General features: G+C 30.2%; 1 protein-coding gene across 1 annotated transcript in view; it reads right to left on the bottom strand.

The window, feature by feature from the left end:
* Window positions 1-1024: 1024 nt before the first annotated feature.
* LOC101901717 (uncharacterized protein DDB_G0290685) overlaps window positions 1025-17684 on the bottom strand; it is a 204643-nt gene continuing 187983 nt past the window's right edge. Inside the window, exon 9 of the mRNA XM_059118709.1 lies at window positions 1025-1047. Within this exon, the coding sequence (XP_058974692.1) occupies window positions 1040-1047 (8 nt within the window). The 3' untranslated portion in view covers window positions 1025-1039. The remainder of the gene's footprint in view (window positions 1048-17684) is intronic.

Below are 17684 nucleotides of genomic sequence, written 5' to 3'. Positions count from 1 at the left end.
AGAAGAAGGGAAAAATGGCCACGGATTTGTTGTTTGTTTGTTAACAAAACAATTCGAATACGATTGTGTGTGTATGTGAGTGAGTGAGTTTGTGACGGTTTGTTTTGTCTCAACGAGAGGAACAGCTTAAAATCTCTTACTCCACGGTGTCACATGGTGTCTGGCACCATGGCGTGTGTCTTTTCACTTGTCTCAATGGAAGAAGGCATCCGAAAACAAAATTTTTTGTTCTCGGAATGAAACAATGAATGCAATGCCAACCACAAGACAGGGAAAGGGGGCTAACTACTCTCCTTCCCTTGCCATAAAGGTCTTTCGGTTTGTTTTGATTACTCCACAATGTAGTTGTAAACAACAATAATTCGTGGGACTTGAGTCGAAACAGAAATGGAAACTCGAAAAAAGGGAAAGGGTAGGGAAAGGGTAGGGAATAAAGCTAATGTTTTTTTCTTTTGGTGTCTGGTTGGAAGCTACCATGACCATTTCCTTTTGAGCAAATGAAGATTATCAAAGAATAATTATTTTACTAGAATGATTTTAAATAATTTAATTTAAATAATTTTTTTTTTAAATTTTTTTTTTCAATTTTTTTTTTTTTTTTTTTCATTTTTTTCAACAATTTCCTTTAAAGCAAAGGAAGATAATCAAAGTATAAGTATTTGGCTAAAATTATTTTTTAACATTTTTTTAAAATTAATTTTCCGAATTTTTTTTATTTTTTTTTTTAATTTTTTTCAAAATTTCCTTTTGAGCAGTGGAAGTTTATCAGAATATAATTATTTTGCTAAAATGAATTTTAAATATTTTTTTATTTATTATCAGAATTTTCTTTAATTTTTTTCCAATTTTTTTTTTTAGTTTTTTCAATTTCTTTTTTTAAAATCAGAATTTTAAAATTTTCAAAAAAAAAAGAAAAATAAAATAAAATAAATTAATTAATTCCCACCCTCAAATATTTTTTTAAAAAATTATATTCCAACACAACTCACTCCGTTTAATTTTTTTCATTCAAATATCTCTCTTAATATTCGTTTCCACTTTACATACCTGCAAAGAAAATAGAAAACAAAAAATATTATAAATAAATATTTTATTGAAATATTGCTATTCATAAATTAAAGGCATAAATTTCAATGTTGATGTTTGTCAAACACAAAAAAAATCGTAGATGAATGTCCAAAAAAAAGTTCTCAATGTTTAAGCGCCTCCCCCTCCTAGCCATCACAAATATTGACGCTTTTATTGTAGATTTTATCTTAGCACAATTAAAATATTACAAACAGGGCACACACACACGATGACACCTACACACATACTTGGACATATGTAATCAAGTATTTCGTGTGATGAAAAACCAAAAAAGGATAAAGGATTAATTATTGGTCAATGAGAGTGGGGGTGAGAGAGAGAGAGGAAATGATGGGATGGATTTTTAAAATGTTAAATTCATAAATGTTATTCTGCAATCGATTTTTTTTTCATATATGTCTTTGATATGGAAACTTAGTGTGGTCGGGGACCTATAGTGGAATTAAATGAGCAACATTTTTTCCTTTGACAACTTTCGTCAAAAGTGAAGCACACTGGGAGATTTTGAGTCAAATCGAGAACCTTTTTAAATTTATTAGGAAAAACTATTTTAAAATTATTTAGTATATGGGATATTTGGAACGGATTTTTCCTTATATACGTTATATATGTAGACTTAGTTCGGTTGGAGGCCCAGAGTGGAATTTGATGAGGAACATTTTTCTCTTTGACAACTTTTCCCAAAAAGTTGTTTCAATGGGAGATTTTGAGCCAAACTTAAAACCTTATAAAATTAATCACGAAAAATTGTACTAAAATAATAAAGTATATGGCCATTTTGGAACCGATTTCTTCCCTATATACCTTATATATGCAGACTTGGTTTGGTTGGGGATCCATAGTGAAATTTGATGAGGAACATTTTTCTCCTTAACAGTATACCACAAAAATGAAGTACAATGGGAGATTTTGAGTCAAACCGAGAACCTTTTTAAATTTATTAGGAAAAACTATTTTAAAATTATTTAGTATATGGGATATTTGGAACTGATTTTTCCCTATATGCATTATATATGTAGACTTAGTTTGGTCGGGGACCTATAGTGAAATTTGATAGGGAATATTTTTCTCTTTGACAACTTTCCTCAAAAATGAAGCACAGTGGGAGATTTCGGGTTAAATCTAGTACCATTTTAAATTTATTAGGAAAAATTATTTTAAAATTATTTAGTATATGGATATTTGGGACTGATTTTTCCCTATATGCGTTATATATGTGGTCTTGGTTTGGTTGGGCACCCATGGTGGAATTTGATAAGGAACATTTTTCTCCTTAACAGTGTCCCACAAAAATGAAGTACAATGGGAGATTTTGAGCCAAAACGAAAACCTTATATAATTTATTAGGATAAATTACATTAAAATAATTTAGTATATGGGATATTTGGAACTGATTTTTTTCCTATATACTTTATATATGTCGACTTAGTTTGGTTGGCGACCCATGGTGGAATTTGATGAGGAACATTTTTTTCTTTCACAACTTTCCCCCAAAAAAATGTTCAATGGGAGATTTTGGGTCAAAGCGTAACCCTTATAAAATTAATCATGAAAATTTTTGCTAAAATAATAAAGTATATGGCCATTTTGGAACCGATTTTTTCCCTATATATGTCATATATAGCGACATAGTTTGGTTTGTGACCCATGGTGGAATTTGATAAGGAACAAATTTCTCCTTAACAATATCCCACAAAAATGAAGTATAATGGGAGATTTTGAACCAAATCGAAAACCTTATATAATTTATCAGGATAAATTATGTTAAAATAATTTAGTATATCGGATATTTGGAACTGATTTCCTCCAATATGCGTTATGTATGCTAACTTAGTGTGGTCGGGGAACCATAGTGGAATTTGATGAGGAATATTTTTTTCTTTGACAACGATCCCCAAGAATGAAGTACAGTGGGGGATTTATTGAGTTGAAAGTTAAGAAAAATATTTTTATAAAAATCCACGACTGTTGAAAGTTAAGAAAAATATTTTTATAAAAATCCACGGCTGTTGAAAGTTAAGAAAAATATTTTATAAAAATCCACGACTGTTGAAAGTTAAGAAAAATATTTTTATAAAAATCCACGACTGTTGAAAGTTAAGAAAAATATTTTTATAAAAATCCACGACTGTTGAAAGTTGAGAAAAATATTTTTATAAAAATCCACGACTGTTGAAAGTTAAGAAAAATATTTTTATAAAAACCCACGACTGTTGAAAGTTAAGAAAAATATTTTTATAAAAATCCACGACTGTTGAAAGTTAAGAAAAATATTTTTTATAAAAATCCACGGCTGTTGAAAGTTAAGAAAAATATTTTTATTAAAATCCACGACTGTTGAAATTTGAGAACATTTTTTTTTTATAAAAATCCAAGACTTTTATAATTTGAGGAAAATATTTTTGGTAAAAATCCACGACTGTTGAAATTTGAGGAAAATATTTATTTGTAAAAATCCACAATATTTTGGTAAAAATTCACGACATTTAAAAACTGAGGAAAATATTTTTTGTAAAAATCTACGACTGCTGAAATTTGAGAAAAATATTTTTATAAAAATTTTACGACTGTTGAAATTTGAGGAAAATATTTTTATAAAAATTCACGACTGTGGAAATTTGAGGAAATAATTTTTGTAAAAATCCACGACGAAGACATTTGAGGAAATAATTTTTATAAAAATTCACGACAGATGAAATTTGAAAAAAAAAAATATTTTTATAAAATTCCACGTATGTTTATATTCGAGGAAAATATTTTTATAAAAATCTACGAGGATATTCGAGAAAATATTTTTATAAAAATCCACGAGGATATTCGAGAAAATATTTTTATAAAAATCCACGAGGATATTCGAGAAAATATTTTTATAAAAATCCACGAGGATATTCGAGAAAATATTTTTATAAAAATCCACGAAGAAAAACTTTTTTGTAAAAATCCACAACGGATATTCGCGAAAAATATTTTTATAAAAATCCAGGTCGGATATTAGAAAAAATATTTTTATAAAAATCCATGACTGTTGAAATTTGATCAAAATATTTTTATAAAAATCCACGACTGTTGAAATTTAATAAAAATATTTTTATAAAAATGCACGACTGTTGAAATTTAAAGAAAATATTTTTATAAAAATCCACGACACGATCACGATTGAGTCCAAGAAAAATTACAATATTTTCGTTATATTCGAAAATGTTTTTCCCCCAAAAACATTATTTAAGAGACCACCCTCCACAGATATATGTATTTATATCAGACATTAAGATAACGTCCCCCCACCCCCTCCCCACAGAAAAAAAGTCATCAATCAAAAATCATCTGACATAAATATGTAAACATGTGTGTATTGGCGGTTTTACAAAAATGTGTGCTTCAAGTAAATATGAATATTTATGTGATTGTCCGGTTCCAATGAATGGCGAATTGGGTGAGCTTCAATTTTGTGTTTTTCTGTTTTTTTTTGGAGCTAATGGAAAGGATTGCATTGTTATTGATCAAGGATAACAGCAAAAGTAGACTGAGGTGGGTGAGAGGGGGGGGGGGGGAGGTAGGAGAAAATTTAATTTGTGCGTAACTTTTTCCAAACACTATCACAACTCCAACCTCTTCAACTCCAGACACACAAATTGACCAACGTTCAACCTTTCAGCCAGCCATTGGTGGGAATTTTTTTGTTTTTTTTTGTTTTGGTGTAACGGGGGATAGGATGTGCGGGGAGTGTATGTGTGTGTGTTTCGATAGAGTGATATTGAAATTGGAAATGTATGTCATGCAACGATTTACTGCCATCAATAGCATTTAATATTTGTTATTAAAGATTAAAACAAAGTGAAATTGTGATTGTGTCAAAAAGGAGTGTGGGTGTGTGGAGGCTATTACAAAATAAATCGCTCGATATAGCAACAACAACAACGAAATGTGTTATTTTTGGATGGTAATTAAAAGAAGAGGTAAAATAGAATATTGATGTATTTTTACAAAATTTGAAGTTTATTTTGAGAGTTTTATGCCAAATTTGTTTAAATTTAAAATGAAATAAAAATAAAATAATATAAAATTTCATAAACAGTATTCCTTAAAAATTAAAAAAAGAAAACAAATTGAGACAAATGCCAGCCCCCTTAAAATGTTAAATTCATAAATGTATTCTTATTTTAAAATAATATAGTATGTGGATATACTGCAATCGATTTTTTTTTCATATATGTGTTAGATATGCAGACTTAGTTTGTTCGGGAACCCATAGTGGAATTTGATGGGGAACATTTTTCTCCTTGACAACTTTCCTCAAAAATGAATTTCAATACGTGATTTTGGGTCGAATCGCAAACCATGTAAAAATTAATAGAAAAAGCTAATTTAGAATAATTTAATATATGGGATATTTGGAACTGATTTTCTCCCTATATGCGTTATATATGCTAACTTAGTGTGGTCGGGGACCTATAGTGGAATTTGATAAGGAACATTTTTCTCTTTGACAACTTTCCTCAAAAATCATATATAATGCGAGATTTTTGGTGAAATCGAGAACCTTATAAAATTTATTAGAAAAAATATATATACATTGAAATAATTTATAATGGCCATTTTGGAACTGATATATCCCCTATATGCGCTATATATGCAGTCATAATGTGGTTGATGACCTATTAGGGTATTCGATAACGAATCTTTTTCGCTTTGATAACTTTGCCCAAAAATGTAGCTCAATGGGAGATTTTGATTCAAATAGAAACCCTTGTAAAATTAATAAAAAAATATACTGGGAAAATATAATATATGGCCATTTTGGAACCGTTTTCTTTCCTATATTCCTTATGTCTGCAGATTTAGTTTTGTCGGAGACCCATAGTGGAATTTGATGAGGAACATTTTTCTCCTTGACAACTTTCCTCAAAAATGAAGTTCAATAGGTGATTTTGGGTCGAATCGCAAACCATATAAAAATTAATAGAAAAAGCTATTTTAGAATAATTTAGTATATGGGATATTTGGAACTGATTTTCTCCCTATACGCTTTATATATGCTAACTTAGTGTGGTCGGGGACCTATAGTGGAATTTGATAAGGAACATTTTTCTCTTTGACAACTTTCCTCAAAAACTATGTACAGTGGGTTATTTTGGGTCAAAATGAAACCCTTGTAAAATTAATCTTGTAAAAGGAAAATATAATATATGGCCATTTTGAAACTGATTTCTTCCCTATATAGCTTGTATATGCAGTCTTAGATTGGTCCGGGACCCATGGTGGAATTTGATGAGGAACATTTTTCTCTTTGACAACTTTTCCTAAAAATGTAGTTCAATGGGAGATTTTGAGCCAAATAAAAAACCCTATAAAATTTGTTAAGAAAAATTTTACTAAAATGATCGTTTTGTATATGTCCATTTTGCAACTGATTTTTTCAAATATATGTTATATATATGCAGACTTGGTTTGGTTGAAGACCCATAGTAGAATTCGATGAGGAACATTTTTTTCTTTGACAGCCTTACTCAAAAATGAAGTACAATGGGAGATTTTGGGTCAATTTTAAACCATTATAAATTTAATTCGAAAAAAGCTATTTTAAAACAATATAGTATATGGAAGACTTGGAACTGGTTTTTCCTCATATACGTTATATATGTAGACTTAGTTTGGTTGGGAACCCATAGTTGAATTTGATGAGGAACCTCTTTCTCTTTAACAACATTCCCCAAAAATGAAGTATAATGGGAGATTTTGAGCCAAATCGGAAACCTTATAAAATTTGTTAAGAAAAATTGTACTAAAATGGTTGTTTTGTATATGGCCATTTTGGATTCGATTTTTTCGCTATAAATGTTATAAATGTTTGATTGCGGACCCATGGTGGAATTTGATGAGGAACAGTTTTCTCTTTGGAAACTTTGCTCAAAAATAAAGTACAGTGGAAGATTTTGGGTCAAATCGAAAATCTTATAAAATTTATTAGAAAAAAATATATACTGAAATAATTTTGTATATGGCCATTTTGGAATTGATGTATCCCCTATTTGCGCTATATATGCATTCTTAGTGTGGCTGAAGACCCTTTAGGGAATTCGATTAGGAACATTTTTTTCTTTGACCACTTTCCCCAAACAAGTAGTTCAATGGGAGATTTTGAGCCAAATCGGAAATTTTATAAAATTTGTAAAGGAAAATTTTAATAAAATGGTCGTTGTGTATATGTCCATTTTGGATTCGATTTTTTCGCTATATATGTTATAAATACAAACTAAGTTTGGTTGGAGATCCATAGTAGAATTTGATAAGGAACCTCTGTTTCTTTAACGACATTCCCCAAAAATGAAGCGTAATGGGTGATTTTGGCTTAAATCGAAAACCTTATAAAATTTATTAAGAAAAATTATACTATAATAATTTTTTATATGACCATTTTGCAACCGTTTTCTTTCCTATAAACATTATATATCCCGAGTAAGTTTGGTTAGGGACCCATAGTGGAATTTGATGAGGAACATTTTTTGCTTTGACAACTTTCCTCAAAAATTAAGTACAGTGGGAGATTTTGAGCAAAGTTCAAATCCTTGTAAAATTAATCAAGTAAAATTTTACTAAAATGGCCATTTTGTATATGACCATTTGGAATCGATCTTTTTCGCTATATATGTTATATATGTAGACTAAGTTTGGTTGGGGACCCATAGTGAAATTTGATGAGGAATATTTTTCTCTTAGACAACTTTCCTCGAAAATTATGAATAATGGGAGATTTTGGGTCCAATCGAAAACCGTATAAAATTGAATAGGAAAAACTATTTAAAAATAATTTTTATATATGGGATTTTTGGAACGGATTTCCCCCTATATAGCTTATATACGCAGACTTAGATTGGTTGGAGACCCATAGTAGAATTCGATGAGGAATATTTTTCCCGTTGACAACTTTCCTCAAAAATTGTAAAAAATGGGAGATTTTGGGTCAAATAAAAAACCATATAAAATTAATTAGAAAAAATCAATTTTAAAAGAATATATTATATGGAAGATTTGGAACTGGTTTTTCCCTATATACGTTATATATGTAGACTAAGTTTGGTTGAGGACCCATGGTAAAATTTGATGAGGAACATTTTTTTCTTTGACAGCCTTACTCAAAAATGAAGTACAATGGGAGATTTTGGGCCAAATTTAAACCTTTATAAATTTAATTAGAAAAAAGCTATTTTAAAACAATATAGTATATGGAAGATTTGGAACTGGTTTTTCGCTATATACCTTATATCTGCAGACTTAATTTGGTTGGAGACCCATAGTGGAATTTGATGGGGAACATTTTTTTCTTTGACAGCTTTTCTCAAAAATTAATTGTAATGGGAGATTATGGGTCAAATCGAAACTCTTATAAAAGTAATCAAGAAAAATTGTACTATGAAAATATAATAAAATGGCCATTTTGGAATCGATTTTTTCGCTATATACCTTACATATGCAGACTTAGTTTGGTTGGAGACCCATAGTGGAATTTGGTGAGGATCATTTTTCTCCTTGACAACCCTCCCCAAAAATGAAGTATGAAAGGACATTTCGAGCCAAATCGAAAACCTTATAAGATTTTTCAGGAAAAATTATACTAAAACAATTCTGTATTAAATAAATTGTTTACAAAAATTATTTAAATATTTTTTTTTTATTTTCTGCCTTTAAATGAACAGGTGTTTGATAGAAAAAATAAAAAAATATATTATTACGCAATATTTTTTTTAATAACTTTATTGTCACCGACTTTGGTGAGTAATATTGTAAACATCTTGCAAACCTTTGCAACAACATCACCACCACCAATGACCACAAATTACTCACGTTTTTTACATTTATTACAAACTTTGAATTAAACGCCAATCACCAGGCAGTGGTGAGCAGTAGTGAGAAGTAGTTGACATGGTGTAGCAATAGTTTTAATGGCCATAGGTTCCATGGAGAACCTCTGGGCAAGAAACGAGAAAAAAATCGTTTGAAATTGAGACATGACTTCATACTTTGTTCGCAATTTTGTTATGCAAAATTGCCTTCCCTTTGCCCCTTGAACCACCACCACCAACAACAACTGTTCATAGCTACACACACACACACACAGCATAAATAGTTGACGCTCCCACACTTATGTTTTCCGATTGGCTTAAATGATGATCATGATTTTGTTTTTTCGATCTCTAGACTATTAAGAATTGATTGTAAAAACGTGATTTTTCCAAGTGTCAGTAATTGATGTGCAACACACGATGACAGACGGACAGACAGACCGGCTCATAGAACTGTGACAGATTTTGCACAAAAAAAAAACTCCATATCTTGTAAGCTATAAATTTTTCAAATAGCTATGCAAATTCTTGTCAAATGACTGTTTGATAGCTGATCTTTGAACATAAATCATGTCTTCTGCATACCCTTTTCAGCGGAAAAATTGTAAAACATATCCATTGAAATCTACCGAGAAGTTGGAATCCCTTCTCCTGGCAGAATTGCAAATATGTGCGTGTTATCATTAAAATGCCATCTTGACATGATAAATGGCAAACGCAAGTTATTGAATACCATTGTCATAACTCAGATCATCATCTGCATCCTCCACCTCATCCGCCTTGGCATATTGTTTTCCTGCGCCACAACTGTCTCGGTGTGACACCAAACTAAAAGAGCATTAAATTGCTTTTTAAAATTCTTCACTTTATTGTGGATTCGAGAGAAAATAAAAAATCGGAAAAAAATAAATACTGCAACGAACAACTTGTAATCTTTGTAATTTGATCAAACTTGTATGATGATGTCACACACACATGCACGCATACACCTCACAGTCGAACTATTTCGGTGTCATTGGTAAGTGACGCTAATAGACAGCCAGCAGTACCATCAGCTCACATCATCTTTTTCGACACGGTGTTTAACCACCAAAACCCAGGCAAGCTTTTTACGCTTGGTTTTCAATATCGAAATGTGGTGGGTAAATGACATGAATGCAATTTTGTTGCAATAAAAAATTTTAGGGATTTTTTTTTTTAAATTATTTGGAAATATTAAAAAAAAAAAAAAATATTGAATTATTTAATAAAATTTAAAAAAGAACCAAAGAAGTGAAAAAACTTTAAAAAAAATATTCGGTTGAATTTTTTATATGTATTGAGTTTTTTATTTGAAAAAAATGCCTCATCAAAATAACAGCTTTAGGTCCTAGGTCTCTTTGGACCAAATCCATTTCAGGACATTTGGAGTCAATCCACGGGTGTACGTCCGTCCAGGTGAATGGTGCGTACGATAAATCACGAAGGTAGTATAAGATTTGTTCCAAACTTAATACATCGTTATATAATCGGTCCCATCCTTCTCCAACAAAAAATCAAAATTTTCAAAAAAATAAAAAAAAAAATAAAAAAAAATACAACATGAAAGGAGTTGCCAATTCTGGGACAACTTTGCAAATCCTAACATTTTTATCAGTGTTAGGTCAGGTGGGAAAATTGGAAATATTGCTCCAGTTCTTCCTGGACCTCCCACACAACGGTTCAAAATTTATGAATCAACATAACTCTCAAAAAATGCGAAATAAGCATCCGATTCTCTTGAAATTTTACACACCCCAATATTTTTTGCAACATGAGACCTACTGTAAAATTGGGTATATCGGCCCATCCCTTCTGGTACCTCCCACACAAAAGGGGTCACAATTTTCAATAACCATGAAGCTCATAAAATGCGAAATAAGTATCCGATTCTCTTCAAATTTCATACATCCCAATATTTCCACCAGCACAATATCAGGTGTAAAGATGGTAGATATTGGACCACTCCTTCTAGTACCTCCCCCACAACGGGTCGAAATTTTTTATTTATTTTAACCCTCACAAAAACGTTAAAAAAGCATCCAATTCTCTTCAAAGTACACACATCCCAATATTTCTAACAACGCAAAATCGGGTGTAAAAATGGTAGATATCGGACCACTCTTTCGGATACCTCCCCCACAACGGGTCGAAATATTTGAATTATTTTAACCCTCACAAAAACGTGAAAAAGCATCCAATTCTCTTCAAAGTACACACATCCCAATATTTCTAACACAAGATCTGGCTGTAAACATGGTAGATATCGGATCACTCCTTCTGGTACCTCCCCCACAACGGGTTGATTTTTTTAATATTTTAACCTTTGTAAAATACGAAATAAGTATCCGATTCTATTAAAATTTCACACATCCAATATTTCTACTAACACAAGATCAGGTGTAATAATTGGATATATCGGTCCATTCCTTGTGATACCTCCCCCACAACGGTTTGAAATTTTTGAATTATTTTAGCCCTCACAAAAACGTGAAAAAAGCACCCGATTCTGTTCAAGTTACACACATCCCAATATTTCTAACAACGCAAAATCTGGTGTAAAAATTGTAGATATCGGACCACTCCTTCTGGTACCTCCCACACAAAAGGGGTTACAATTTTCAATAACCACGAAGCTCATAAAATGCGAAATAAGCATCCAATTCTCTTCAAAGTACACACATCCTAATATTTCTAACAACGCAAAATCGGGCGTAAAATTGGTAGATATCGGACCACTCCTTCTAGTACCTCCCCCACAACAGGTCGAAATTTTTGAATAATTATAACACTTATAAAATGCGGAATAAGCATCCGATCCTCTTCAAATTTGACACATCCCAATATTTCTACTAACACAAGATCAGTTGTAAAGATGGGAGATATTGGACCACTCCTTCTAGTAACTCCCGCACAACGGGTCAACATTTTTGAATAATTATAACTCTTATAAAATGCGAAACGAGCATCCGATTCTCTTGAAATTTTACGCATCCCAACATTTTTTCCAACACGATACCTGATGTGAAGATGAAGCTCCAATATGTCTGGTACCTCACACATATTTCAATATTTTCCAAAAATTATAAAAAATATCTGATAGAAGTAAGAGTAGTAATTTTCAAACAATTATTAAAAATACAATTGAAAAAGGTATAAGTCCGATCGGGACGATCTTTGAATACCCTCCACCATTTGGAACGAATAAGGCAATTTTGAAAAAAAAAAAGTAAATAAATAAATAAAAATAAAGTCGGTTAAAAATTCTGTTAAATTCTTCAAAATACCGAATGTAGCCGTTATATTAGGGTCTATACAACGACGTGGATCTGCAAAGGCAACTTTTGTCATAAGCCACTAGAATACTCACATCCGAAACTTGAAAAAAATCGGTGAATAATGTAGCTAAAGTCATCAAAATGCCGAATATATGGAGGTTCCGTTCTATGGGGGCTATACGAAGACGTGGACCTGCACAGACAATTTTCTGTCATAGGCTGTAGTATCCATTACGAACTTCAAATACCAAATTTGAAACAATTCCGGCAAATAATGTCGCTAAAATCATCAAAATATCGAATATAAGGAGATACCGTTATATGGGGGCTATACGAAGATGTGGACCTGCACGCACAATTTTCTGTCATAGGCTGTAGTATCCATTACGAATTTCAAATACCAACTTTGAAACATTTCCGGTGAATAATGTCGCTTAAATCACCAATATACCGAATATCGGGAGGTACCGTTACATGGGGGCTATTCGAAGATGTGGACCTGCACGCACAATTTTCTGTCATAGGCTGTAGTATCCATTACGAATTTCAAATACCAACTTTGAAACATTTCCGGTAAATAATGTCGCTATAATTATCAAAATACCAAATATCGGGAGGTATCGTTATATGGGGGATATACGAAGAGGTGGGCCTGCACAGACAATTTTCTGTCCTAGGCTGTAGTATGCATTACGAACTTCAAGTACCAAATTTGAAACAATTCCGGTGAATAATGTCGCTTAAATCACCAAAATACCGAAGGGAGGTACCGTTATATTGGGGCTATACGAAGACGTGGAACTACATGACCCATTTTCAAAAAAAAAAAAAATTCAAAATTTCTTAATTTCTCAACTGTTAAGTTTTTTTTTTTAAATACAGCTATGCTAATTAATTTTAAGATTTCCAAAACAGTTAAGGAAACCCATTTGATAAAAATCTCTTAATATGCATGAAAGCAAAAGTGATAACAGCAGCAAGATAGACAGTTCGATCACTAAGCATAATGAATAATTTAAACAATTCATTGTCTGACTAGGTAAATAATTAACATAATTAAAAATATTTATTTGATTTACGGGGCAAATAAATGAAATGTTGCATGCCTTCGATGAGTTTGACATCAATGTAAATGGGATTTGAATAGTCGCGAAGATGAGAGTGAAAGAGAGGGGAGAGATGGAGGTGTAAGAGAAGGCAAGAGAGAGAGAGAGAGAGAGATTTTTAGCTTTGCATTCATTTTCGAGGGCATGCAGGGGAAATCAATGGTGAGATAGTATAAAAAAATAATTTGAAAAAATTTAAAAAAAAAAAATCGAAATATTAAATAATTGAAATAAAATTAAAAAATTGAAAAATATTTTAAGAAAAAATAAAAATTAAATAAATAAAAAATTAAAAAAAAAACACACAACAAAATAAAAAAATTGATATTAAATAATATTTTTTATTTCATTTTTTATTTAAAAAATTTCCCAAATTTACATTCCACCCCCATTCTTTGAGTGCAGCACCTAATCAGAGAAAAATCACTTATTAGCATTAATGCGATAAGTGTGCCTGAATGCAAATCATCCCCTCACTTACAGCAGCTCGAGTGTGTGTTCGGGCAGTTCGACATGTGTCGATAATTTGCCTGGGCCATAAAATCAAGTCGGAATAATTGCTACGACTCTTGGCTTTCAAATCAAGCGATATTGGGATGTGTTTATTGTTCAGTGCGTAACAAATCCATGGACGCATTGCATTCAATTGAGATTAGAATTCCTCAGCGTTCGATTGCCCGACTGGTTGGCTGGCTGGGAAAAATTAATTCAATATTATGACACCACTCTCTGGATCACTTGGCAAGTTAAATGACCCATAGATCGGGCGGCAATCTTCCAATGGCTGCCGCCTCTAAGTTGGCCCGACAATCAAGATCAATTGGCCACAAGGCATGTACGCACAAAAATGCAAGGCAATTGCAAATCAGCGGCAAAAACAGATATTAAGTCAAAACTTTGAGCAGACAAATTAAAAAAAATAAAACAATTTTGAAAAAAATCAAATTCCTTTCAGAAAGTTGTTGGCTTTGTTTTGATGTTGGGTGCCCAGCCCAGCCAGAGTTCACAGATAGGCTGGTCGCTTGGCTGGCTAGCTCGTTGGCCAGTCGAATGGAATTTTTGCTATGCAATTGTCATTTTGTGGCACTTGTTGTACAACATACAACAACAACATACAACAACAACATCAACAACAACATTGGAAGAATGCCTAATTGTTTTTCCAGACAAACATTTTTTCATAGGAAATCAATAAAAAGGAAATCTTTGTTTCTGGGCACAGGGGATGAGAAGTAATTTTAAAAAACAAAAATAATTTGAAAACAAAAATTCAAAAATTAAAAAAAATAATTAAAATAAATATTTAAAAAGAAAAATTAATTAAAAAAGCGGAAAATTTCTTCCAAAAAATATTTATTTTAAATTCTATGCCAGTTTTCTATTTCAAAATAAATAAAATAATAAATAAATAAAAAAATATAAATGAAATAAAAAATAAAAAAAGTATATTTTAAAACCCACGCCTTTTTCCAAAAACTATTTTTTATAGACCACGCATGTCCTTTTTTAAAGAAAAAATATTTTTTTAGGGCCACGCTTGTCTTTTTTAAACAAAATTTTTTTTTATAGACCACGCCTGTCCTTTTTCTACAAAAATTATATTTTTTAAATTCATTTTGTTTCCAATTTTTTAAAGACCTCCTTCTTCTACAAAAAATATTTATTTTTTAAATTCATTTTGTTTGTTTATTTTTAAAAAAATCACGCTTGTCCTTTTTCTACAAAAATATTGTATATTTCTAAAAAAAACAAAAAAAAATTTAACACCACTTCTGTCCTTCTTCTCCAAAAGATATATATTTTTTAAATTTATTTTGTTTCCAAAAATTATCTTTAAAGAATCCCGACCTGCCATTTTTTTACAAAAACATTTTTTTTTTAAATCCACGACTGTCCTGTTTGTACAAAAAAATATTTTTTAAAATCCACGCCTATCCTTTTTTTACAAAGACAGTTTTTTTAATCGCCGCCTGTTTTTTTTTCTACAAAAAATATGTTTTTTTTAAATCCCCGCCTGCTCGTTTTCTACAATTTATTTTTAATCCATGGCTGACCTCCTTCTACAAAAAAAAATATATATTTTTTTTTAATTTCATTTTGTTTCCAAAAATAATTTTTAAAAAATTTACGCCTCTCCTTTTTCGACCAAAAATATTTTTTTTAAATCCTCGCCAGTCCTTTTTTTTACAAAAATATTTTTTTTTAAATCCATACCTGTCATTTTGCTACAAAAAGTTTTATTTTTTTAAATCCAAGCCAGTCCTTTTTCTACAAAAAAATATTTTCTTATAATCCACGCCAGTCATTTTCTTATTTTTTTAATACACGCCCGCGTTTTTTCTTCAAAAAATATTATTAAAAAATCCACTCCTGTCCATTTTGTACAAAAAATGTTTTTAAAAAAATCCAAAAAAATATTTTTTTTAAAAATACAAAAATATTTTTTTTTTTAAAATCCACGCCTGGCCTTTTTCTACAATTTTTTTTAATCCACGTCTGTTCTTTTTCTACAAAAATATATATTTTTTTTTAAATACACGCCTGTCCTTTTTCTACAAAAAATATTTTAAAAAAATCCACGCCTGTCTTTTTTCTACAAAAAAATATTTTTTTAATCCACGCTCGTTCTTTTTCTACAAATAATATTGTTTTAAAAATCCACACCTCTCATTTTTCTACACAAAAATATATTTTTTATTTTCTACAAAAAATATTTTAAAAAAATCCACGCCTCTCCTTTTTGTACAAAAAATATTTTTAAAAAATTAACGATCGTCCTTTTTCTACAAAAAATATATATTTTTTAAAATCCAAAAAAATCCAAAAATATTTTTTAAAATCCACGCCTGTTATTTTTTTTTACAAAAAAATCCAAAAATATTTTTTAAATCTACGCCTTTTCTTTTTTAACAAAAAAAAAAAAAATGTTTTTAAATTTTCGCCTGTCCTTTTTCTACCAAAAATATATATATTTTTAAACCAATGCCTTTCTTCTTTCATTAAAAGAATTTTATAAAATCCATGACTGTATTCTAGTTCCAAAAAAAAAAAAAAAAAAATTATTTTATAATCAACGCCAGTCTTCTATCTTTAATTTTTTTTTTTAACTCCACGCCTGTATTCTGTTTCCAGAAATTAATTTAAAAAAATCAACGCCTGTCTTCCATCTCCAAAAAAATATTTTTTTTTTAATTCATGACTGCCTTTTTTTTCAAAATATATATTTTTAAAATCCATGCCTATCTTCTATCGCCAAAAATTATTTTTAAAAAATCAACGCCTGTCTTATATTTTCAAAAAATATTTTTAAAAAATTCATGCTTGTCTTCTACTTCCAAAAAAATTAAAATTTTTATATCCACAAAATATTTTTTTTAAATTCATGCCTGCCTTCTATTTCCAATTTTCTTTAATCCGTAATGTCTTCTATCACCAAAAAATATTTTATTTTAATTCATGCCTGTCCTCTATTTCCAAATAATTATTTTTTTTAATCCAAGCCTGTCTTCTATCACCAAAAATTATTTTTAAAAATTCCATGCCTATCTTCTATCGCCAAAGATTATTTTTAAAAAATCCATGCCTGTCTTTTATTTCCAGGCGTCCATCTCCAAAAATTATTTTTAAAAAATCCACGCCTGCTTTATTTTTCCAAAAATAATATTTTTTTAAATCTATGCCAGTCGTCCATCTCCAAAAATTATTTTTTAAAAAAATCCAGTCCGTGCCTGTCTTCTTAGTCCGAAAAACATGTTTATTTAACCCACGTCTGTTCTCTATCTTCAAAAATTATTTTTTTTAAATATTTTTTTTTAACAAACACACCTGTCTTCTATCTCCAAACAAATATTTTTTACAAAATCCTCGCCAGACTTCTATTCCCAAGAAAATATTTTTTAATACACGCATATCTTCTATCTCCAAAAAATATATTTTTAAATAATCCACACCTCTCTTCTATCTTTAAAAATATTAAAAAAAATGAATGCCTGTCTTCTGCCTCCAAAAAAATATATTTTTTTAAAATTCACGCCTCCAAAAATTTCCAATAAATATTTTTTTTTAAAAATTGTTTTCTTTAAAAATATATTTTTTTAACTCAGGCCTGCCTTCTATATCCAAAATTATTTTAAGAAAATGCACGCCCGTCTTATATACCACACCTTTCAAAAAATATTTTAAAAGAATCCACACCTACTTTATATTCCTTAAAATAATTACAAAAAAAAATAAATATTACATATTTTTGTTTTGTTGTTTGGTTTTAAAAAAGTGTATAATCTGTCTTTTTTGCAAAATAAATATTTTCGTAGACAAAGTAAGCACAAATATCCATTCTCAGCAAAAATTCA

This window comes from Musca domestica, unplaced genomic scaffold (assembly GCF_030504385.1).
Source record: "Musca domestica strain aabys unplaced genomic scaffold, Musca_domestica.polishedcontigs.V.1.1 13, whole genome shotgun sequence".
In the NCBI taxonomy this organism is placed as follows: Eukaryota; Metazoa; Arthropoda; class Insecta; order Diptera; family Muscidae; genus Musca; species Musca domestica.
This window is presented reverse-complemented; position numbering and strand designations above follow the sequence as displayed.